Source organism: Mixophyes fleayi, chromosome 5 (genome assembly GCF_038048845.1).
Source record: "Mixophyes fleayi isolate aMixFle1 chromosome 5, aMixFle1.hap1, whole genome shotgun sequence".
Lineage (NCBI taxonomy): Eukaryota > Metazoa > Chordata > Amphibia > Anura > Limnodynastidae > Mixophyes > Mixophyes fleayi.
In genome coordinates this window covers 25,544,126-25,570,103 of record NC_134406.1, presented here as the reverse complement: position 1 = coordinate 25,570,103, position 25,978 = coordinate 25,544,126, and the positions used below count along the sequence as shown (strand labels likewise).

Sequence of the window (25,978 nt, the reverse complement as noted above, 5' to 3'; positions counted from 1 at the left end):
TTAGTCCTTGGTGACCTCTCCATTCTCTCAGCACCCCACTAGAGAGACACTCAGCCGCAGTGATGCCGCTCTTTTACATTGTTTTGCTCAGTAGTGTGACTACACTTCTCTCTGTCCCTTGCCCCTCCCTCTTCCCATTCCCCCTGTTTTTATTTTGTTGTGTGTCTTGTTTGTTCAGGATGTGGATGTTTTTTGAGCTCTTTGTTTCTGCATATTCCTGCGTATCTTTGGAACCTGCATTTAGATATGTTTCACTTGTTAAAAAAAAGGTCAGTAACATTTTTAAATAACCAAGAAGTATTTAAAAAGGTAACCAGTTGTGTGCATAGAGTTATCAATACATTAATTTAAATTTCTGGGGTTTAAGTGTTTGAAAGTAACTAAGGAAAGTATGAAGATACTTGGAATAAATGGAGAAATTTGTTTTATTTTTTTCTCTATTTTGTCTGGTATCCCCTATACAATGCATGTAAGAGAAAAGATATTTACACGACTACTCTGCATAAAGCAACATATCCGTCACCAAAACAACTACATAAAAATCACCAATGTAGACTGTGCAATAATAGCATTATTCCTGGTAAAACCATCTCACCTCTTAAATAGAAATTGTAGTCTGGTCATCAATGATGATTAATAAAATACCCCCCCTGCTCCTGGTTGTGACATGGTTAAGGATAAATCCAAATGATTGTGAAAAGTCGAATGTATGTGTTTTATTTAGATAGTATATCAGGGATTTTATGCAGGTCGTTTTATGATGTTTGTTTATTTATTACTCTGTATTTATTGCATGAAACTGCAGTTTTAGCAAGTGGCAAATGTCTAATACTATTTATCACCTCATACATTATACAGCCTGATAAAACCAAGTCTTATGAGTTTACACCAGTGATCCTCCCGTATTTTCTTAATGGTGGTAAGAGTGTGTTTATTCTGGCACTAATATAGTGTATTATTTAATATATACCGTGCATTTTATAAGTTACTGTATGTGTATGCTGGTGATGTTACATTGTATTACTAGGTATGTAATGTGTGTGCTGTATGTTTATGCTGTGATGTTACATTGTATCATTAGATATATAATGTGTGTATTGTGTATTTATGCTGGGCATGTTACAGCTTATGTTTGTTCTAGTGATGTTACAGCTTATTTTTAACTGTGTACTTCATGCTGTTTGTTAATGCCACTGACCTTATCCTATATTATTAAAATTGTATTGTGCCAGATCTTCCATTAGGCAACCTAGGCTCCTCTCCAGGGCATGCTGAGCACTGCCCAGATCAATCTAACCCGTTGTGGGTCTTTGACAAATGTTGGGGGAAGGGGACCCAAAGCAGTGTGTTGCCAAGGAATCAAGCTCTGGTTACAGTGAATATTATTAGCACTTTAAGCTGGCAGGTTTAAACCGCTCTTTGTATATTACTCTATGAGTAAGTGTTGGGTCTATTTGCAGGAGGGCAGAGAGTATCTGTTGAAGAGCCTGGCATCATGGCTGCCCAGTATGCAGAAGAATGAGGAGCAGATACCCAAGCAGGAGCCAAGTGATCTGGAGATAGAGGTAAGGATGCGTTGTACAGAACCGTATCATTCATATTATTGTAGCACTTCTCAGTCTCTAGAGCTTCCTGCTGCTGTTCTGATCTTCGTTGATTTGTCAGTTCATTAATGTTACAGTAATTTTAGCTGGGTATCTGGGGATGAAGTATTTTTTGTGAATTATTTATTGCATAGCAGATTGTTTCCCCTGCTTTAAGTTTATGGATATTTTAAGTCAATTGGTAAAAGCGACCTGGTCTCTGCCCATTGTAAATTTGCATGGCACAGCCCCCTGTGGCAGTTGGGAATGATGTCCCTGGCACATACATCCAGCGCAGACCCCTATGGGCACATACATCTAGTACAGGCCCCTATGGTATTTGGGAAAGATAACCATGGCACATACATCTAGTACAGACCCCTATGGGCACATACATCCATGCCAGAGACCCCTATGGTATTTGGGAAAGATGTCCATGGCACATACATCTAGTACAGACCCATATGGGCACATACATCTATGCCAGAGACCCCTATGGTATTTGGGAAAGATGTCCATGGCACATACATCTAGTACAGACCACTATGGGCACATACATCCATGCCAGAGATCCCTCTGGCATTTGGGAAAGATGTCCATGGCACATACAACTAGTACAGACCCCTATGGGCACATACATCCATGCCAGAGACCCCTATGGTATTTGGGAAAGAGGTCCATGGCACATACATCCAGCGCAGACCACTATGGGCACATACATCTAGTACAGACCCCTATGGTATTTGGGAAAGATGTCCATGGCACATACATCTAGTACAGACCCCTATGGGCACATACATCCATGCCAGAGACCCTTATGGTATTTGGGAAAGATAACCATGGCACATACATCTAGTACAGACCCCTATGGGCACATACATCCCGCACAGACCCCTATGGGCACATACATCCAGCACATGTTTTTACCAAGGGTTAGACATTATCCAGCCGCCGAGTTCTTGCATTGCCCCCTTAATAGCAGTAATGTAACTATAACATTTTAAATGACGTGAATCTCAGTGCCGGCACGTTGTCCTGTTACACTTTATCTCAGGTTTGCCGGAATTCTTCTATGTCACTTTTGCCTGAAGTCTGCATTTGGTAGATGTAGATGTCACAGTTACAGTTGTACTGTCACTATAACTGTTGTCTAAATTACCGTCCTCTGCGACTTGTTTCCCACCCGGCCCCTTAGTAGTTATTGTTTGGTAAACACCAGAAAATAGCACCCTACACTATAGAAATAACTAAGCAGCCCATGGAGGGTGTTGTAATGCCCAAAATCGCCAAAATAGGCTGAGCACAGGGGTGCTGACAAAAGCCTCAGCAGCGAAGGGGTTAATATACTTTCATAGTCCAATAGAAATACACAATATAGCACCAATGTGCTGAAAGCTTTTTGGGACAGTTTAACTTGGTTTGCGAAAAACCACCATCTTTAAATTAGTGAAAAATGATGCTGCGCGCTCCTGACGATGAAGGGCCCGAGTCCTAGCGTGTTTCCTCTTCTGGAGCCACAGATTGTAATCTTGTTGGCAAAATAACACTTTGCAAATCTGTCAGTGAATTGCTGCTTGCTGTTCTCCATTATTCCACTTCCCGTGCCGGGCCTCATAATTGCGCTAGATCACTGCATTGACTTGCCATCAATGATATTGACACTCCTATTTATGTAGGGAACGTCAAACAAATCATATGAATTCTCAGCCTTTTCTCTTTGCATTGCGATGAACTAGAGATCCTTCAACTTTATATTATGAATAATAATAAAAAAAAACAGTATTTTGTCTACCTTCAGCGTTGGAAAGGGTTAATCTGTTTTTTTTAAATAGCATTTGAAGTATTTGTTCTATCTGTGTAGTGGACTGAAATTCACAGCAGTAGTAGCAAATTGAACAAGTATCTCCACATGAAATGATTGCTACACAAATAATGTGTTGTCAGAGAATGCTGGGCTTCCGTGTGAATTATGATTGGCTCTCTGCATCAGCTACATACGGGCTGCAGCTGAAGATAGCGATAAACTGGAAGGAACTGCAATAAAAGTGTAATCTTAGCGAAACATTAATATTGTTTTACAGATGAATGTCAGTGATCGCTTGTCTGTTGGACATTGTTTTAACGCATTATATTGTCGATTTGATTTTGGTTCCGTTTTAATTTCTTCTTTCCAGTACAACAGCCTTGCAGTGGTACAATGCACCCATAAGCTGTGTCTCGTGACATTTTATGAGCAGATGCTAAGTTGTGTGTTGTAAGTAAGGGGTATTTACAAAAGCGCAGAACAAAACGTTCACCTACTTTTGCGCAAATGCCCCTGTTTTTATGGGCAAACACATGGATTATTTGGCCAAGATGGCAGGGTTCTGTGGTTTTGTACAGATGTGTATATACATTGAAATTTGGGTATATAAGTCTCCTTGTCTGCTCTTTTAACAAGACCGGACTGTCAGACAGTGAGTTTTCTGTTCGATTTAGCCATACATGTACAAATCTGAAATACCAGGATGTTGGGGCCAAATATCCAGATCAGAGGTAAATCTGAGCTCTATCGTTTTGGTTGGATGATGAGAGGTTCAGTCATCCTCCAGTTACATCTGCCCGCTGGTTCGTTTGATAACTAATGGCTAATCATCTGATGTTGGTCTGAACGGGCAGGGTTTTTGTGTCTATACACAACGATTTGTGGTCAGTTAGGTCTAAAACAGTCTAATTGTCTGTCCAAATCAGAGTCTGAATGGTTTGTACCTTTACTTGTTGTCATTTATAAAAATACACATATCCGTTACTATACACAGGCCCGGCGCAAGCCCTGGGGGCATCTAATGATCAATTTCCTGTCAGAAGCGGTGCCTCCCCGTCGGTTCTTACACCATCACCACTTCTTACCTTAGGAGGTGTGAATTGGGCACGAAATCCTCTACTCCTGGCACTGGAAGTGTGGCACATGGCTGTGACATCATTGCAGAGCGCCAACCAGCTGCTGCTGCTTCATTTTGATGGCTGGCGTTCTGTGTGTGGGATGCCGTGGGGGGCGTTAAAATATTGTCACTCATTCAGTGTCTTAGTGGCAACCTAAAAAATGGCGCCCTAGGCAACCACGTAGGTTTGTCTAATGGTAGCGCTGACCCTGACTATATATTTTTATTTGCTCTCACTATATAAGGACAGAACCACCTAATTCAAGTGAGCTCATCGTTATAGCACTTACTCAGCTGAGGCAGAGGTGACAAAACTTCTTTAAATTAGTGTAAAACACCAATTTAATGTGATCAGATGTAAGACTTTTAAGTTCATCACTTTAAAGTGGCTGTGAAGAAAGTGGGAGGGTCAATCAGTGAAAACACCTTCTGATTGGTCTTCCCACTGGCACACCCACTCCGCAGTGTTATGTAGCCCTGGTTTTTGGGCAGGACGTATGACGAACCAAGCAGCCCCAGGAACAACTTCTGTAGCGGGGATCTGGGGAGGGGAAGGAGCAGGTGAGTAACAAGTAGGTGGTAAGACAAATCCTTTAATTTTGGGGAGTTTCTTTTCACTTTTAAGTTTCAGATTGCTCTCATTGTAGGTTTTGAGCACCAGAGGGTTCTATAACCTTTCGCAGTCCAACAGATTTAAAGCATACTCCAATGGAACGTACAGATAGAGGACATCCTGAAAATTGTCACATGCTTTTTTTTTTAATTTAGTTTGTTTGGCTTAGTCTGCATCTTGGGGGAAAAAGACTTCTTATCTTTGTTAGTAAATGAAAATCCTGACTGTGCGCGGTACTACTCAATTTTGATGTCCCTACAGCAGGCTGCCTTTTGCATTTCATCTTATCAGGCTGTGTCAAAGACTTCAGTCAGCTCGGGTTAATGCTTAGATTCCGAGGAGAAGCTGTGAGCCTTGCTTCTGATAAAGAGATGTTCTAATAAGACAACACAGTGGTCATTAGCCAGAACATTCTTTTCTATGGAAGCTGGGCTATCTCTGGCCGCATACCGGCCTCCTACCCTCCTTTCCTTTGGATGCTGCTGAGACGAACAAAGAGACTTTGTATTCAGCGTCAGTGTACATCTATCCAGCACTAATGATTTCTCTGCCTTGTTCCCTTCTCTTGTCATCTTTTATTCTTCTACGGCAGGATTTGTGGTCACTTTCTTTACTCATAATTATTTGCTGTGTCTTCCCAATATGTAACATTTGTCTCTCTGTGTTCCTGTGGTATGGATCACAGACCACAACTGACAAATATTACAGAGGGATTAGCAGGTGGTAGAAAGGGCACAGCTCGTGGAAGGCAGTTAATGATATTAATGCAGATGTTTTATGTTTAAATACAAATTAAAAGGCACTGACGGACATGTATATACTGTATATGTCTGTGCTTTAATGAGTAATACACTAATATACTGTGTGTGTGTGTGTGTGTGTGGTATTGCTGGGGTTTAACTCCTGAAGTTATCAATTAGGTGGCTACAACTGTCAACATTTTAAAAATAATTAACAGCTAAGATGTCATCCAAGTCCATCCAGTGTAAGACCCAGAACAGGCTCCCCGGGTCAAAGTTCTGCCCAGTGTATACCAATAAGACGTCCGACCGCGACCCTAAACGCCCTAAAACCAGACCAGGGTCCAGCTGGACCACCTCTTGTTTATTTCATCCCAATCGGTGCAAAGGTATCCAAATGAATAACCGGACAGACAAACAAACAGACCAATGATTTTTATATATATGATATCTTGTGACACAGGCGAACAACTGGTGAAACACCCGCAAACAACTTCTTGTTGAAAACAGTGCTTTTATTGTTCCATCACAATAACACTGCATAGTATAGTCAGGATGACACCAGGCAACCTCCTCTGTCTAGTCCCAGTTTCCCTCTCTATTCACTGGCCACTAGATGGCGTCAGTCGCCGTGCACAATACAGTCTTTTATCCTCCACCCAAACACTACAAATCAATCACAGACATGTCAATAACACCCATGTGGTGCACCTGTGTGTTTGTATTCTTTGGGAAATACTGTGTGGGAATTAACCCTGTCTGCAGCCTGTACCTGCAGACTCTTGGGATCTCTCCTGTCCCTATGCAGTAGGTGGGGCTAAATAGTCCTCTGTTACACATGTCTTACAGATGAATGAACCTGTGTGCAGTGCTATACCTGTGTGTAACCATGTCTGCAGCCTTTGCCTGCAGACTGTGAGCTGAATAGCTGATTCCTCTCTTAAAGGCTTGTGGAAAACCATGCCCTTTGTCACAAAATATATATATATATATATATATATATATATACACAAACATAATGTGTGTATAGGGGGATGCACACAAGTGTACAGCATCCTCGAGCTGCATTATGATTTTACAGTGTTCTAGATAATGGGAATGTTCTGCCCGATTCGGGAGAAGTGGTTAGTAAATCATTCTCGCCATACGGATCTTGTTGGAAGACTATACTAATGTAGCCGGCCCACCCTCAGTTATGTGGAGCTTCCCAACAGGGCAGTGATTAGTAGACAATAATATTGAAATAGTAGGAGTTTGGTTCAAAAGACTAACATGAAGATCAGCACAATTGCATGACAGTCGGTAATGACATCATTGCAAAATATATCGGCTAACAATGACATTGGGTATTGATTGGTATCAGCAAAGTGTTAAATGCCCCACTTTTAGCATGTAACCACTCAAACTTTGGGTGGCCCTCATCTGGGCAATATTCATGTCTCACTTGACTCTCCCTCAACCTTCAGTCCTTCAAACGCACATTCTAAACTCACCCTGTTAAGCTCACCTTTCCTACCACCTCTTAACCATCTTATCCATCATCTCCTTTACCTTCCCTGCCATCTCCATCTCTTCTCAGTTGGTCCTACTGTCTCTCACCACCCCTCCCTCTAGAATGTAAGCTCTCATGGGCAGGGTCCTCTCTACCTATTGTCCGAAGTCTGTCTCCTGTCCCCCGTACGTTCCGTCACGTCTTTTGCTGCACTCTGTGTGAGTCCCCATAGCATTACTCACACTCATCTGTGCTGCTGACATGTATTACCTAATCTATTTGTTACTTGCTTATGTATCCAGCGCAACGGAATCTGTGGCGCCTTATAAATAAATAATAATAATTATGTCTCAACCTACAGGCACACCCCCTAAACTGGCTAACAGCAAGTAATGTACACACGGAAGATAAAATGAGATAGAAAAACTCTTTGAGGATTTAATAAATGGTATGAATCTGTACTCATGATCATTAACAAGTAAGGTAGCAGCAAGTATTAAGTACCCCAATGATAATTGTAGCCAAAGAATCACATCTCTTCAGGATGATGATGGGAAATAGTCCAACTATAATTATGAGTATGACTGTGTAAAGTGGATGAGGAGAGTAGTAGTCCTGCAATATTAATGGTTACATATGGGCGTAGAAGATGAGGTGTAGTCCCAAAGCCAATCGTCTAGCTCAGGCAGGCTGCTGGACTGGTGCTCTGCCCAGTGTATGGTGTGATGCAGTATTTCATGGGTTACTCACAGTTCTGAGGACAGAGACCAGTTCTTGAGATCTGGTGGCCACTGGAAATAAGTCCTTGATGGGTCCCCAGTGGCTCTCCTCACTAGGCCAAAGAGTAAAAGTAGTGACAAATGCAGGCATCTGGAACAAGTCAGGAGAACTCCCCAGACACCAGAATTGAATCTGTGCTCCCCCTTAACCGGTTCTGGACTCCCCATGGACACCTGCAAGCTTTCTCTGGTAGTAACAACTCCCTCTCTGGTACTGGCAGCTTGCTCCTTGATACTGGCAGATCCCTCTCTGGATTTGACAGCTTTCACTCTGATACTGGTAGTTCCATGTGATTCGGACAGCTCTCTCTAATAAACTGGCAGCCCTCTTAGTTAGACTGGCAGCTCTTCTCATTGCATACAGCCTCTCTATAATGTTGTTTTTTGTTTTTTTTTTATTCAACCTCTCAATAATTGCGTTACACTCTCTGGCTGTAGCTCTCTCTGCATCCTCTCCATCCAAAGTATTTGCTTTGAATGGAGAGTGAGTGTAGGGGGTTACAATGTAAAGGAAAATACCCCTAATACAGGTTGCACTTGACTCCGTCCACCTGTCATTCCAAGCAGGATTCCGTTCTCTTGAGCGTGATTGGGGAGCTCAAGATTACTAAAATGCTAGGAGTGCGTCGTATCATCATCACCATTTATTTATATAGCGCCACTGATTCCGCAGCGCTGTACAGAGAACTCATTCACATCAGTCCCTGCCCCGCTGGGCTTACAGTCTAAATTCCCTAACAAACACACACACACAGACAGACAGAGAGACTAGGGTCAGTTTTGATAGCAGCCAATTAACCTACCAGTATGTTTTTGGAGTGTGGGAGGAAATCCACGCAAACACGGGGAGAACATACAAACTCCACACAGATAAGGCCATGGTTGGGAATTGAACTGATGACCCCAGTGCTGTAAGGCAGAGATGCTAACCACTATGCCACCATGTCACACTGTACTACATTGGAGGGCCTCTATTAATGATTTAATCACAAAAAAAACTTTTCAATTGGAGTAACTCCCAAAACTTTTAATATGAATGTTAACTATAAATGTGAATAAATATTAATTACTTTTTTCTTTTAGTAACATAAACTGAATTTTAGATTTAATGGACCTTTTAATAAGAACACCCATCTGCCAAATAACCACTGAGCCTCCCTAGACATTAATCTTGTATTACCAAACATCTACTGCAGACAGATGACCGCATCCTGCCAGACTTAAACTCTCTCACTTCTGTGGACATTTGCATATTTGACGCTGATGGAATTGATCAGACATATAAATACTGTCTCCAGGAATCTGTTATCTCCGACCAGAGATGTAGATTGATGAAGTGTTGGAATTACATCGTCTCTTTCCTCTGACACTTTGTCTGCTAGTGAGAATTTACATATACGCATTTTATGGATGGTCTTTAAGCCTCTTAATTCTTCTTCCCCCTATCTCCTTCCCACATATTTGTCATTACAGGTTAGTCAAGAGCGTTTCATCAGGAATACATCATGGAGAGCTCTTAATCAATGCAGGCTTCTTACGGAAAAGTTGTGCTTTTGTGTTCAGTGGACTGTGTGTTGTTGTGCTTTGGTCTTTTATTTGCGGTGCTGTTGTTTTTTGATTTTGTGTGTCGATAGTCATTGTAATACATACAGGTCCTGAGTCATTGTCGTGTATACTGAGCGCATGGTGCGTTTGTTTTACACTGCTCGTAACTCGGCTCTGCGTACTCCGAAGTCAACAAGGAACGGATCTGAAGAATGTTAAATCCCAAAACAACGCACAGAAAACAATATATTCAATTAATGTTCACTATCAAAATTATAGTAATTTCTGATTATACATTTTTTTCTTAAAAAAACATTTATTAGGGTGTACATAAAGTCTACTGTACAGAGAGTTTTACAGTTGCTCCTGATTGCAAACACATGTTATAGCATGCATAGGCGACTGACATAACTAGGATTCAGAACTTAGACTAGATTTATAGCTGGTGCGCAAGATACGGCAGAGAACCAGCGTACTTCTGTGCGCGCCTGAGTCTGACTTACAATACATCGCCTACGTGCATCCGCCCATTCCCCACGCCGTGCCCTCCCCGAAATCGTAGAATGTACTAAGTCTCGTTTGCGCTTGAAGATGACTGGGACGTGGCTGCGTATTGTCCGGCTCCGAGCATACGCAGACTAATTTTGCGGATGATACGCACGAAATTGGCAGATAAGTTCCTTAATGACTCTGACCCATAGGCAGAAATTATTTAGTAGCCCATTTATATATAACTGGTGCTGCCATGATTCTTACTTCGCTAAAAGTCATCGTCATCCTTTGTCTTCAATGAAACAGGCCCCCTAGTGGCCAAATAATCGTGAAAAGCTGTGATGTCTGCTTTTTTTTTTATAAATACTGTTTTTTTTCATTCATGTGAACAAAACATAAAATAACTGTGATGGTCTGTTATATAGAATAATATAGCATTTGTATACTAAGTCTATAGTGCACAGCGTACTAATGTGTAGAGCGAAGCATAGATCAGCCGTTTTAGTATAATACATTGGTCAGATAAATGTAGGAGTTGTAGTTAAGTTGTAATTTATATAAACAGTCACATTTTTTTTTTAATGCTCCAAACAATATAAATGTTAATGACTGACATATAATTTATATTGGTGATAAAACGTAGGAGTCAGTATGTTAGTTATGGTCCTATTTCCAAAATACGTTATGCTCTCCTCCATTATAATAAATATATATTTTTAAACAATTTATCATTATCTTACTGCTATTTATATGGGCAATAGGACCATAACTCCAAAATAATGACTCCTTCATTTTATCACTATTATAAATTATATCAGTCAATTACATTTATATCGTTTGAGTCATTCAGAAATATTGCATATGTTGGATCTAGGTTTTTCTCTATTCAGTAGGATGTTCTATATCAACCAAATGTACATTTTACAGTAATTGTTTAATATAACAACCTTTCCCATCAAAATAGGGTTGAATAGAACACTTTGGGCCTGATTCATTAAGGATCTTAAATTAAGAAGTTTCTTATTTTAGTCTCCTGGACAAAACCATGTTACAATGCAAGGGGTGCAAATTAGCATTCTGTTTTGCACATAAGTTAAATACTGACTGTTTTTTCATGTAGCGCACACATACTTGATAGCTTATTTGTACACTGAAATTTAAAGTTGATATTTGTGTGCTACATGAAAAAACAGACAGTATTTAACTTATGTGCACAACAGAATACTAATTTGCACCCCTTGCATTGTAACATGGTTTTGTCCAGGAGACTGAAATAAGATACCTCCTCATTTAAGATCCTTAATGAATCAGACCCTTTATGTAGAGACAAATCATAACACAGCCATGTACAGGTAATGTTTGTTTATTCAGATCAGCCCCCAGCTCCAGTGGAGCTTACAATCTAATTTCACTACAACTTGCGTATCTTACTCTTTACCATTTACATGGCTTTCTATGTATTTTTTATTTCTTGCTGAAAAAAATATTTAGTTTTTGTGCAGAATTTTTAATTCCAAAGTGTTTCATAATAAGCATATCCCTAAGTGGCGCACGTCTACTGCTTTCCTTGAATGATGCAATACTCCCATCTTGAATTGCCAGTTTGCAGCACAAACAATTGTGATGCTATAACGAAAGTGGTGTTATAAAGAAGGTGACAAAACAGAGCTGGTACAAAATATCACTAATCACTCTGCATAACAAAGTGTTATAGCTGTTCTTTAACTTACCTGTCACTAAAACAAGCTAATGGCAGAGAAATATGCAAACAGTGCCAATATTTTTTTTTTTTTAAGCAGGGTAATTGGGGACTAATAAGGGAACTCCAAAATGGAGGGAGGAGAGTGGCGGATGAGTGAATCCGATTGGGTGGCTTCTAAGAGAAAATGTCAAGAGCTAACACAGGTGGAGAGATGAGGGCTGTCCTACGGAGGGTTCCGGATTACGAATTGAGGACAGGCTGATTGTGGCAGGAGGTTCAGGGAGCCCAAACAGTATGAAGAGTAGTTGAGGAGCAGATGCTGGTGATATGATTCCTGACCATGTCCTTATCTGTGTGGAGTTTGTATGTTCTCCCCGTGTTTGTGTGGGTTTCCTCCGGGTGCTCTGGTTTCCTCCCACACTTCAAAAGCCTACTAGTAGGTTAATTAGTTGCCATTAGATTGGCCTTAGTCTCTCTTGGTCTGTGTGTGTGTATATTAGGGAATTTAGACTGTAAGCTCCAATGGGGCAGGGACTGATGTGAATGAGTTCACTGTACAGCGCTGCGGAATTAGTGGCGCTATATAAATAGCTGATGCTGCTACTGATGATATTTTCCATTTCATACGTGTACATATACCATTGCATATCATTGTCAGGGTAACCTGATGGGATTTTCCCACGATGCTGTTATATGACATGTAGTTGCGCTGATAATATGTCTTATTGATTTAATACGGGTGTTTCAAGACATCTGGAATTGAAAAGGGAAGACGGATGTATTTTGGTTTTCATGGATCGGTTATATCAGTGGTGGTGGAATACCGGGGTAATGGTATCAGCCCACAGCAGTTGTAGGTGGAGACAGCTCCACCAAATGTGCTGAAAAGCCCCAGACCCACGGTGTCTGAATGTGGACTTAAATGGGGAAATTCATATCCCTGCAGTTATTTTGTTTCATTCAAAGTGTGACCTGTATTTTATATGACAGCACACGCAACTATAAATAATATACAAATCAAAATACTAACACCGTGACCTTCCTTTGAAGCTCTCTCATGTTTGTTAATAGGCTTTTTTTGTATAGTTATTACACTTGTATGATTATTATAAACTTTTCAGGCTATTTCATACAGTTGCAACAATAACCAGTTATACATGCACCCTGCTTAGAAGTGTGAAAGTCTTCACAATAATATTCATTTACCTTATGTCACAACTTTCATACAAATCATTTATATTGAATACAAGTGTATGAGCCCTTGACAAAGTCTTGCTTGTCCTCTTACAAAAGACTTCCACTTAGTAGATTATTTGTAGTAGAACTGCAGAGTCCCGTTCCTCCGCTTCTTATAATAATAACTTCTCTCTGGCTGAGTTGGGAAATAATTTGCATTCATTGGATAATATGAAGCCTCGGTCATCCAATCAGCTTCTTTGACATCCATCCAATAACCAACCACAATTGACTTCAAAACTTTTCCTATGGCTGTCAGCCCCATGGGGAGTTATAGTCACAGGCAGGGGCAAGTATCTTCAGATAGGACCCTCAAGGATCTACCTGCGGGGTAGAGGGGGCGTGTGAGGGTAGTTGGGAGAATAACCCTATTAGAAAGGAAAGTCTACTTTAAACTAGAATAGTACATTGCATGTTGTGTTTCCTCCGCTATAATGTCCTGGGAGCTCCTGCCGCAGAATTCTGAGCCTTGAAAAAGATACATAAGACACGTGGGAAGCCAAAATATATTCACCTCATTGTAATCCAGTTACAGTTTCAGAAAAAAAAAATTGCCCCACATATCATGGGCCTTGGCAGAGCCACAATGAATTTTGTATTAAATCTAATGTAGAAGCTGAGCCGTCATTCTATTGCGGTTTCTTTTCCATCTTTACAAGTCACAGAGGAACACACAGATTTATTTGTTTCTTCATGCTTATAGGAAAACATTGCAGGATTGAATGATTTACCATTAATTTAGAACATCTGAAATCAAGATGCTTTTCACTCCTCGCCACCAGATGGCAGTCACGCTGCATTTTCTGGTTTGAGCAGTCTATTAATCCATTAGAAAGGCAAACACAGTATTGACTGCCCTAGAAATCATGTGTATATGACATTAGTCCATTTATTTCCAGCGACTCATTAGGATACTTTATGCTTGATAAGTGGATTTCCATGTTGCAGAGACGCAATCATTTGTCCTGCCAGTTATTCCAGCCTTGTGTTTCACTTTCCACTAATTGTATTTCATACTTCTATTCTCCATATGTATGCGTTTTATGTGCTTTTTGGAATATTAATTGGGTTTGATAGATGTTCAATGCATTGATTAGGTCATTGGAATGATCACTTGAGTACAGAGTTCTTTCTTTGATTGAATCACTAAGGTTAATTTTCCTATTTTTTATTTTTTTTTAAATGCAGTCACCCCCCCACCACCCCCCACTTTAGATTTATCTTTTCGTTGACCATTAAGCTGTAAAGTGCTGATTAATGGCTTTCTCTATGTCCCCGCTTATCCAATAATGTACTAAATCCCAACCTGGTGACCCTGCGTTTCTTCCCTTCACTATCACACTGATTTACGCTGTGTCAGGTTTTTTTTCATCTGCTGTTGTCGTTTTATATTATTTCTATTTCCCAAAGTTCCAAGACTCCATTGTTCGCTTACTTTTTTTTTTCTCATCTCAGAATACCAGCCTATCTCAAAGTATGTTTAAAGTAGGATTCAAGAAAACACAAAATATCTCTTTTTTTGTATTTTGGTGAGACTGGAAATCTTAAAGGATAATTTAGATCTAAAGTATTGTTTATTTTCACTTTATAGCTTTGTGAATAGTTTTGTGACTGTCCTTCTCGGCTCTGTTATTGTCACTGTAAAACGTCCTCCTTCTACATAGGTGTATTAACATAGTAGTAACAGGCTAATTATGGGAAATGGCTGGGTCTTTGCTTTAAACAGTGTATAATTATGTCACTCTTCATTGTGTTTTAGGCGCCCCTACCCATTGGGGTTAGGGGCGCCAATTGGCTGCTATCAAAATTGACCCTAGTCTCTCTCTCGGTCTGTGTGTCTATATTAGGGAATTTAGACCGTAAGCTCCAATGGGGCAGGGACTGATGTGAGTGAGTTCTCTGTACAGCGCTGCGGAATCAGTGGTGCTATATAAATAAGTGATGATGATGATTGGGGCCTTGGGCAACCTCCTAGGCTGTGTAATGGTGATGGTCAACCTAGTTCTCTTGTGACAGCCTCTGAGGAAAGTCTTGACGAGCACTTAATTAGTAACTATTTTATTTAAGGCAAACTGTGTTTTAGGTTTTGTAGACCTTTAAATAGAGGACTGAGCTCCAGCATATTTGTTCCTCTGATGCTTTGCAAAATAAAATCCGAAAAAGTCAGCAGCAATACATCGCAAATAGTTTTATCATCAATTGGGGGATATTCATTAAAACATTTGTGACTTTTCCTTGTAAGCCTAAGGACAGTGGAGAACCTGTCCCTTTTCAGACTCTACTCTGTCAACAAATTAACACACAAGGTTTGTTTTCCGCAGTAGGTTGACAGAAATGAAGAGAGGAAATTATCTGGTAGAATAATGGAAATGAGCTGGTGACTGCTTCATAGCGTTAGGGCGTCAGTCGTGCAAAATAAGTCACATTATAACGCTGCTCTGCATAGACATGACAATTTTTTATTTATTTTTAAATAAAAAAATAAAAGGTATAGACTCTCTTTTGTGCATCCCACGTGGAATATTAATATAATTGTAGATTGGTATAACACCACCATATTACACAGCTCTTTACAGAGGATATTGAACCATTCACATCAGTCCCTGTCCCATGGAGCTTACCATCTAAATTCTCACACACACACACTAAGGTCCATTTGTCAGAGGCCAATTAATCTACCAGTATGTTTTGGGGACTATGGGAGGAAACCCACGCAAACATAGGGAGAACATACAAACTCCGCGCAGAAAGTGCCCTGGGTGTATTAGAACCCAGGACCCCAGTGTTCTCCATTATAAATAAACCAATATTATTTCATTGCTGTTCATCACCAAACAACATTCATACTTTTTAAAGCTGGCTGGGAAATTGCTTGATGCGGTTTATAAACCAGTATTGTGAGCCTTATACACATTTACAAAATATGGCTTAATATACCACCTCCACACAGTCCTGCGCCTTCCAGGAATTTGTTCCTCACTGGTGGTGTCCACCATTTGCTCCTTGGAGATGCCAACAGAAGTGACATATGACGGAGCACATTGCTGTTCTAAGCTGCTGTAAACACTTCCCAAGGAAATGCAAAATAACAAGATTCCGTCTTGGTCCTTAAGCCTGCTTATGTGTTCCGATGTCATGGAAATTGTCCATCACAGATATTTAGCTTCAATACGTCCCTGTGAATCATAAAAAATATTTAGGGGGAGTTTGTTTTTTTAACATGTTCTGACTGTAGTATAAATAGTGACACTTATGTGTGTGTGTATGTGTATGTGTATATATATATATTTACACACCGATCAGCCAGAACATTAAAACCACTGACAAGTTGAGAGAGTAACATTGATTACCTCGTTACAGTGGCAGCTATCAAAGGGTAGGATATATTAGGCAGCAAGTAAACAGTCAGTCTTGAAATTGATGTGTTAGAAGCAGGAAAAATGGGCAACCGTAAAGATATGAGCGACTAAAATTGTGATGATTAGGTGACTGGGTCAGAGCATCTCCAAAATAGCAGGTCTTGTGGGGTGTTCCCAGTATACAGTGGTTAGCACCTACCAAAAGTGGTTCAAGGAATGACAAAGGGTGAACTGGTGGCAGGGTCATGGATGCCCAAGGCTTATTGATGCATATAGGGAGTGAAGGTTAGTCCATCTGGTCCAATCCCACAAAAGAGCTGCTGTAGCACACATTGCTGACTATGATAGTATCGGAACACACAGTGCAACGCACCTTGCTGCGTATGGGGCTGAGTAGTTACAGACTGGTTCTAGTGCCCATGCTGACCCCTGTTCACTGCCGAAAGCGCCTACAATGACCAGATGAGCATCAGAACTAGATCATGGAACAATGGAAGAAGGTGGCCTGGTCTAATGAATCACGTTTTCTTTTACATCATGTGGACGACCAGGTGCAACATTTACCTGGGGAAGATAAGGCACCAGGATGCCCTATGGGAAGAAGACAGGCCAGTGGTGGAGGCAGTGTGATGCTCTGGGCAACGTTCTGCTGGGAAACCTTGGGTCCTGCCATCCATGTGTATGTTACTATGACACATACCATCTACCTAAACATTGCTTCCCTGATGGCAGTGGCCTCTTTCAGCAGGATAATACGCCCTACCACACTGCATTGTTCAGGAATGGTTTGAGGACCATGGTAAAGAGTTCAAGGTGTTGACTTGGCCTCCAAATTCCCCAGATCTCAGTCCGATCGTGCATCAGTGGGATCCAAGCCATGGAGGCCCCACTTCACAGCGTACAGGGCTTAAAGGGCTGCTGTAAACGTCTTAGTGCCAGATACCACTGGACACAGAGATCTTGTGAAGTCCATACCTCCACAGGTCAGAGCTGTTTTGGCGGTAAGAGGGGAACCTACACAATGTTAGGCAGTTTTAAGGTTGTGGCTGATCAGTGTATATATTATTATATATATTAATGTCTATCAGCTCTTAGTCACTTCAAATATCCAGATCAGTACTGGGCATGTGTTCCTGTTCTTTCAGGTTGATTGGTGACTTTCCTACACAGCAATCCCACTACTACATAATCTGGCCAAAGTCAGTAGGTTTGAAGTCACTAGGGTAGTGGGGGGGGGGGGGGGTGGGGGGGTGCAATCCCTGTTGATTTTCCTTTCCTTTTTTCTTTGTTCCAGGAGAATCCTGTAGGAACCTGTAACAATGAGACAGAAATGTTAGCCCTATGTGTGACAGTGTGTGACATTTGATGGACTGTATGGTTTTCTTTGCCGATTGTGGGTTTAGAAATATAAAAATTTCCTATTACACCCCTTAGCATCTGAATTAGGGGAATTTTGCTAAACAAGTAAGGTGTAGGGGGAGGTCTGTGACACTATAGTACCTCACAAAGTGACTGTTACTCTCCTGTAATCTAATATGTTCCTTGTGGAGAGTTTCATCATAGTGGGCTGAGTCATTAAAGAGAGCAAAGCAGAAAAAGGAGTAATTTTGCACCTGGGCAAAACCATGTTGCATTGGAGGGGTAGTTAGATTTAAAATGTAGCGACAGGTTTATTTTTGGGGTAGGGCATGCCCTAGATCAACTTTAAAGTTCAGTGCAAAAATAAACCTATCAAGTATTTGTGTACTACATGAAAAAACAGCCAGTATTCAACTTACGTGCAAAATATTAAACTAATTTGCACACCTTACATTGTAACATGGTTTGTCCTGGAGAACATTTACTCCTTTTTTTTTGCCTTACTCTTCTTATTGACTCAAACCCATTGTCTCTTGTTATATGGTTATATCCTGATTAATATGTTTCTATATAAGTGTACCTGAATGATTGTAGCTGCTATACTCTGTGGCTTTGCTGAAATCGCATCCACAGGATATCGCATCTGAAGGGTTCATTGTCAATATAACTTCAGCTTGTGCTTAATTATAGTAACAATTGAAAAGCTAAACTAATGCTGAGAAGTGAAAGCACTTTGGAAGAATAAGTGGGGAAAGTTGCTGCTTTTAAAGGCTTGAATTGAGTGGACCATTAATACATGTAATTTGAGGCACAATGCACTGGAGGTAGCAGCATTTTCATGTCACCTTTTGTCTTAAAAGTTCCCTTTTATTTCACAAACATGTAACGATCAAAACAATATAATAGAGTGGGTACAAAAAGTATTCACCTCCAGTGATACTGATCACGTGTTCTTCCATTATATCAGAGAATTGATTTGTATGGTAATTCTTTCCAACAGTAAACACAAATAAACTGTAACATCAAATAAAAAAATAAACCCTCTAAAGTTTAATCGTAATTACAAAAAAGAAATAGAAACACACACAATAATTGTTTTACATAAGAATTGAACCCAACGTGAAAACTGAAAACAATCTGTCCTCTTAGGAAGAGGGACTCCCGAAATAGATCCCCCTAGCGAGCTCTTACCTGCTGTACGGTAAGCACCAAGTGGCAGCGGTTTGATGATACGATTGCGTCATGACGCCCCAGCAACTCTCTGCTTCACGGAGGTGGGCAGGGCTTCATTACACAGTTGCCCATTTGGCAACGAAAGACACCATCAAGCTGTACCCCGACCCTTCTTCTCCTATCTCTACTCCACATCTCTCCAAAGCAGACTAGTGTTGGGTCATGTACTTAATTATTTTTAATTGGTTTCAAAATAAATACTTCGGTCTGTGAGACATCCATAAATTGAAATTTTGGGAATTGCATCGTATCTTGGTGAACGTCACCCAAAACTAAATGTTACGGTTATGGGGTAGTCATGCTAATTTAATCTTTGTGTCTCCATGATGTCATTAGCTCCTTATGAATTGATTGGATCCATGCTAATTAATCATCACCGCTGTACAGAGAACTCACTCACATCAGTCCCTGCCCCATTGGGGCTTACAGTCTAAATTCCCTAACACACACAGACAGGGCTGCCATCAGAAATCGTGGGGCCCAGTACAATGAAGAAGGCAGGGTCCCCCCCGATGACCCACCCCCCCCATGACCCCGCCCGATGACCCCCCCCCCCCCCCATGAACCAAGGCCATTTTTCCGACTGGGCACGATAGGCAGGTGTCTGGGGGGAAAGGGAGCCCAAGGCAATAAAAAAAAAAGTCCTGTAGAAAAAAAAAAAAAAAAAAAAAAATTATCTTCCATGAAGGGGGTCAGACTTAGTGACACAGTGTCAGCCAGGCTGAAGATAGCGGGCCCCCTGGTTAGAGTGTGCCGCCGGGCACCCTGGTGAGCCCGGGCCCAGTACACGGGTACCCCCTGTACCCCCCTGATGGCGGCCCTGCACACAGACAGACTAGGGTCAATTTATTAGCAGTCAATTAACCTACCAGTATGTTTTTGGAGTGTGGGAGGAAACCGGAGCACCCGGAGGAAACCTACGCAAACACGGGGAACATACAAACTCTGCACAGATAAGTCGGGAATCGAACTCATGACCCCGGGTGCTGTAAGGCAGAAGTGCTAACCACTAGGCCACTGTGCTGCCCATTAATGTTGTTTAATTGTCCTAACATTTATAGAACATGTTTTAGAATATTCTAACCCTTGGAAGAGCACACACTTTTTAAAAACTTCTTTTACCGTCAAGAATTATTCTGTGTACACAAAATAAAACGCACCTTTCCTTTAGTCGTTTAGTGTCAGTGGAATCATGTTGATGAAAAAGGGTCGGCAAAACCAAACTTCAAATTTATACAAAAGGGTAAAGTATTTAGGCACCTAAACCTAACGAATACAATTGATAAATTGATCAAGAGTGCGGTAGGTATTCAGTGTGAGGTCTTATAGTGATAGGACACTCCTTTTGCAGTGGATAGTAATTGATTCTTTTGATAGTTATCCAGTAGAAAGGGACGAGGGTAACAGCTTAAGCTACAGAGAGTGACACGCATTGCTTCCCCCTTCAATGCTCGAACAGACAATTGGCTGCAAGCAATAGGGGAGTGTTGCTTTATTCTGCTTTAGCAAGAATTTATAAAGCAGGATCATACGGTTTGTTTATGATAAAAGTGTAAGAAGCAATGGGTAACCACTTATTGGCATAACTCCATTCTCTAATGCAATATATAAAAATGGTTTACTATTGGTACTGTAAGCAGTGGGATGGGCAATGACCAGTTCCAATAAGATGACTTTTACACTGTGCCCAGCAACTGCCTAGCTGCTTTGTGGCTCATGAGGAATTGAACGGAGCACTAAGAACAATATCAATCTGACAGAGGGACACTGCAGAACAGACACTGATCACTTCACTATTGATCACAGCTCCAGTTGCCTTAAAATCATTGGCGAAGAGAAATCCTTATTTGATGCGAGTCGGAGTTTAACCTCTGTTTCAGCTGACTTTCTGCAATTTATGGCATTGTAATTCCTTAAAGAGTAACAGGATATTAAAAAAAAACACTCAATGCAGTTATACAGACAAACAGCATCACAGAACGTTGTGCTGAGTACAGTCTATTCTTTTTTATGATATTAGCAGTTTTCAAATTAAAAATCATCCACACAACCTGGGTACGATCTCCTTGTTCAGTTAGCAATCCTCTCCTCGCACAGATCTCTTTGGATAGTTCTCTCTCCAGCCTCACTCCAACATTTTTGAGCAGGTTTGGGAGGACAAGATATTTAAAAAACAAAAGCGGCAATGACACATTCACTAGTAGATCTTCCAGTCTATACACATTGCTTCCACTTAAAAGAGAATGTGAAGTCACAATGTATGAGAGTGGTAGCTAACTTTGGTTAAGTAGGGACACTCCAATTATTTCATGTAAATGATCAAAGTCATTGTCCCATGTTAAGAGGGAGGGGCTTCTTTAACTAAACAAGCTGACAGTGATTGACAGCCAGGCCAACCGTATGGATTGGTTGATTCAAACATAGAGAGGATGCCAGTGATGTCACAGGAGCTCAAATGTCTGCATTCTCAGCTTTTTCACCTACATCAGTTCAGGACAGTGTCCCAATGTGGGGTGGAATGTGCTTCATCTGCGTCTAATGCAGCGGTACATATACGATTATGCAGGAAAGATACTTGTGTTTTCGTCTTTCCTAAGTTGTACGCTTACTGAACATTTTTTATGTTCATGTATATTGAAAAATAAAACCAAAACTTAAAAATCATTTTTTAAAAAGGTATTCTTAAAACAAGGGAAGACACGTCCATTGCAAGTGTGTTACATTATGTTTTTTTTAAATATTCTTAAAAAGTTTTCTCAAAGCATCCAGAATATTGAATCATTCACATCCAGACACTACACCACCTACTGTAGCCCTTTGGTTTGTTCTGATCTATAGTCAGGACACTGCAGATTGTAAAGCCCTAAGTTAATTAACTTTTATGTTAATTATTATTATCATTTATTTATATAGCGCCATGATATTACATGATGCAGTCACCACATCAGTCTCTGCCCCATTAGATATAGAAAATAAGACAGAAATAATATAAAAGTTATATTATATCTAATCTTCCCTATTAACGGCATCCTGAGATAGTGGTAGCAGAAAATACTTCTCATAGGTACGCGTACCGACATCATATTTGATTGACCCCCATGCTCTTCCATGGGGAAACCGCCATTGGTGAAAGCTACTGAAACCGGTGGGGTTATCCCCCTGTGCTGTATTGGGTGAGGCTTAAAAAAGCCCTTTGATAAATAAACACACCCCAAACCCTGACCAATTTATTATAAAATCCTCTTTCTTTGTTCCTGATCTGTCATAATTGCTGGAAAATCCCTGTCTTTGTTATCTAATGGGAAATTCTTCTGTCTTTGTTATCCATTGTGAGAAAAAACAGCCCCCTAAAAGCTGCTGACTATGAACGCCTGCTTGTGATTGGCTAGTGGCTCGGGGAAGTGCCAGTCAGTTGGGTTGCGGTCATCCAGCGGTGGCTGTTTGTAGCGAGCAGTTGTTTGTTTTTATCTCACATTGGATTACAATGGCAGCAGAATTTCCTATTTGATTACAAAGGCAGAAGATGATGTAGAAATAAAATACTTTTCATGATATAAAGTGGCAAAAGAGGGTCAGTGGGGAGTATTTTAAACAATTAAACTTTTATTTAATTTTTTTTGTGAAACTATATTTCCTAGTATACATTGATAGCTATTGACTGAAAGGTCTTGCTGGTGCTTGTGGTTCAACAAACACCAGCATGCCCTTCTAGTCAGTGGCTGCCAGTGCACACAGTTTAACAAAAGTCCCACAAAAAAGCAAGTAGACCTGCTTAAAGAGGAGATAGGGAGCAGCCAACCCCAACATGTCGCCATTTGATTATTAAGTAACATGTCAACCGCATGAGACACTGCCTCCACTCTCCGGTACCCGATCCACTAACGGGGATCCTGGTTCACAGCAGATAACTATGTTATGAGACCTGATCATGCTGGGCTTTATGCATATCGGGGTCTCCGTGTTGCTTGCCCTCTGCTTACATTATTCCAGTGTAAGGTAGAGAAGGGGTCAACACGCAAATTTACCTCTTAATCGACAGGTTCTTCCAACTTCTGTCAATTGCACATTTATTTTGCACAGAAATGTTTCTCCATTCTATTGGCTAATATGTACTGTGTGAAAATGCAGTATCTTGGTCAGACTCTCTGGTCATGGTTACTTTATTGTTTCTGTAATCACAAAGAACATCGAAGAGCGTTTCTTAAATCCTCTATTTACAAAAGTGGCTGGGATGAGAGAGAGAATGAAATTGAATTGATGACTGGATTTTTCTGAAATCCTCTGTTGACTGAAGGGGGATTTCACATCACTCTCAGGTTAAAGCTGTACAATGTATCAATGCCTAGACTTACTATGTAAGATGTCTTGTAGATGTCCAGCTATATATTTACTTACTATGTCCTTGCTTATATTCTATGAGGATTGTCTATCTGTATTGTGTTATCATTTATCGGGGCTGTTTTCATTGGTAATGTGTTATGCAAAAAACACATTTGATTTCCTGTAATGTAGTATATAATGTCAACATCAATATTGGCCGGAACAGTGGCTCAGTGGTTAGCACTTCTGCCTTACAGCACTGGTGTCATGAGTTTGATTACTGACCATGGCCTTATCTGTGAGGAGTCTGTATGTTCTCCCCGTGTTTGCGTGGGTTTCCTTCCACACTACAAAAACATTAGGTTAAAAAAACAGTAGGTTAGTTGGCTGCTATTAAGTTGACCTAGTCTCCTTTTGAGTGTGTATGTTAGGGACTTAATACCCATTTCACACTGCCTCAAAAACACGGGGTTTGAAAAGGGGACCCCCGACGACCTGGGTCGCGGCTGAGTGTCAACGGCTCCCCTGCATCTCCCAGTTTAAACGATGAGATCCGGGTTGAAAAACCTGGGTCTCACCGAAATGTATTGAAAAGTTGGAAAAATAGAAAAAAAGAAAATCAACATCACAAGAAGAGCCAATCAAAGCTCCTCTTGTGATGTTGCCAGGGAGACCCCGGCAGACCCGGGGTTTATTGTGACCCGGAATTTGTTGAGGTGGGAGGCTCGGTCACCCGGCAATAGCCTGGGTTTATATAACCAGGATTTTGCCTGGGCTGCAATGTGAAAGTGGTATTAGACTGTAAGCTCCAATGGGGCAGGGACTGATGTGAGTGAGTTCTTTGTACAGCGCTGCGGAATTAGTGGCGCTATATTAATAGCTGATGATGATGATCAACAGAAACCCTCTCTAGCAAGGTGAGGGTCTAACACAAAACCCCCAACAAAACATACCTTGTAACCTTACTTTAATAGTTCCTTGTAGACCAGCATTACCTACTTATTCCACAGTTGGTTGTTTTATTGTTTATATCTGTCTCTTTTAGGGGCCTATGTAGTATTGAGCAGCGTTAGGACTAGATTTCTATCACTGCAGTTTATCATTACATTTTCTTTAGGGCATCTCAGTCGTCATCCTGAGATGGCGATAGAGATAGCAAGACAGCGACGGTACTTGTCTAGGCGTTCCAGAGTGCATCTTGCCAAAGCTAGTGCTGGTGTTACTCGACCATAACTAAGTTTGGCCTGGGGGGCTTTAATAAATGGGGAGATGCCTATCAGGATCATAGATAGGCCTCTTACTGTAGTATTACATTGTCCTTATGTTTTTAGTATTAGGTATACAAAGTGTTAACTGTTTTCATGTTACATTTTTACACTTTTTCTTCTTTGTATACTAGAAATCTTTGAGGTTGCTGATATTAATCCAGTGGTGTATACTTGAAAAGAATCTCTGAAGCTTTATTCCATTGTGAAACATACAACTAAATTGCTTTTGAGTTTTGCAGCAGAAATTAGAATTTTTCTCTGCATTCCAAGACACGGGTTTAAAATTCCAAAGTACAGGTGAAAGTATTCTCCAATTACAATACACACTGAAGCTCCGATTAATATTTCAAGATAATGCAGAATGTCTTTACAAGAAGCTTTGAAGTACTTGTATGCTTCATTGTGCTGTATCCCATCTCGCATTATCCCAGATCAAGGTGAAGATGTCGTTCCTATACAAGACTCTTGTATAATATGTCATTTCTGATAAAGGTTTCAAAGGCACATTAGCTCGTTACCATTGTTATGCTTTTTTTATTATTGTAGTTTTAATCTCCTCGATACATTTTTATCTCTTTGACTTGCCTATGTTTAATATATACTTTATGCCTGGCTTTTCCAGGGAGGTATTTCATCTTAACAAGCTGATTTTTATGCAGTGTTTTAAATGTAATGATCCCATATATTAATTTGAAGATTGAATATATCTGCTGGACCCTGATTCGTTTTTAGGACTTATTTGCTCTTCCCACTTTTCTTTGTTTCAGAATCATTATTTTCGTTGTTTAGGTTTTTTTTGCTTTTTTTTTTCAAATTTAGGAAAGGGAGTTGGAAAAACTCAAATGAAAAGGAGGGTGGAACAGTTTTTGGAAAGCAACTCCGTAAAAACAAAGATAAATGACAGTTGCTAATAATTACAATTGAGTGTAGTCAAACTTCCATGTCAGTTGTCTTGTAGGTTACAGGGTTGTCCACGTTTGCCCAGATTCCCTTGATATAAGCGGCTTGTTTCTTGTAGCAGATAGATGGGTCCTATGAAGCTTGGCAGCTCTATGGAAGACGAGTGGGCACGGTGCGGGTTTTCTGGATAGGGTTCTAACTTCTGGGTGGGGAAGTTGTCTTAAACGGAATATTTCCTTTTAATGATATTTGTGAGTCAACCAGACCTACAAAGAGAGAACCTGTGACTCAGAGTCTTAAAATCATCGTCTATTATCTAGAAGTCTTTACAAAACTTGATTGTGAGGCACCACCAGGTTATGGCTCCATAAAGGGTGTTATCTGAGTACTAAGTGCTAAGGCAGAAGAGGAACTGGAAAATGTAAAAATCACTTCA

General features: G+C 40.6%; 1 protein-coding gene across 2 annotated transcripts in view; it reads left to right on the top strand.

The window, feature by feature from the left end:
• LOC142158167 (uncharacterized) overlaps window positions 1–25,978 on the top strand; it is a 307,129-nt gene that overhangs the window by 23,955 nt on the left and 257,196 nt on the right. For both annotated transcript variants that reach the window (XM_075211864.1, XM_075211863.1), the window contains exon 7: window positions 1,461–1,565. In XM_075211864.1, the coding sequence (XP_075067965.1) occupies window positions 1,461–1,565 (105 nt within the window). The remainder of the gene's footprint in view (window positions 1–1,460; window positions 1,566–25,978) is intronic.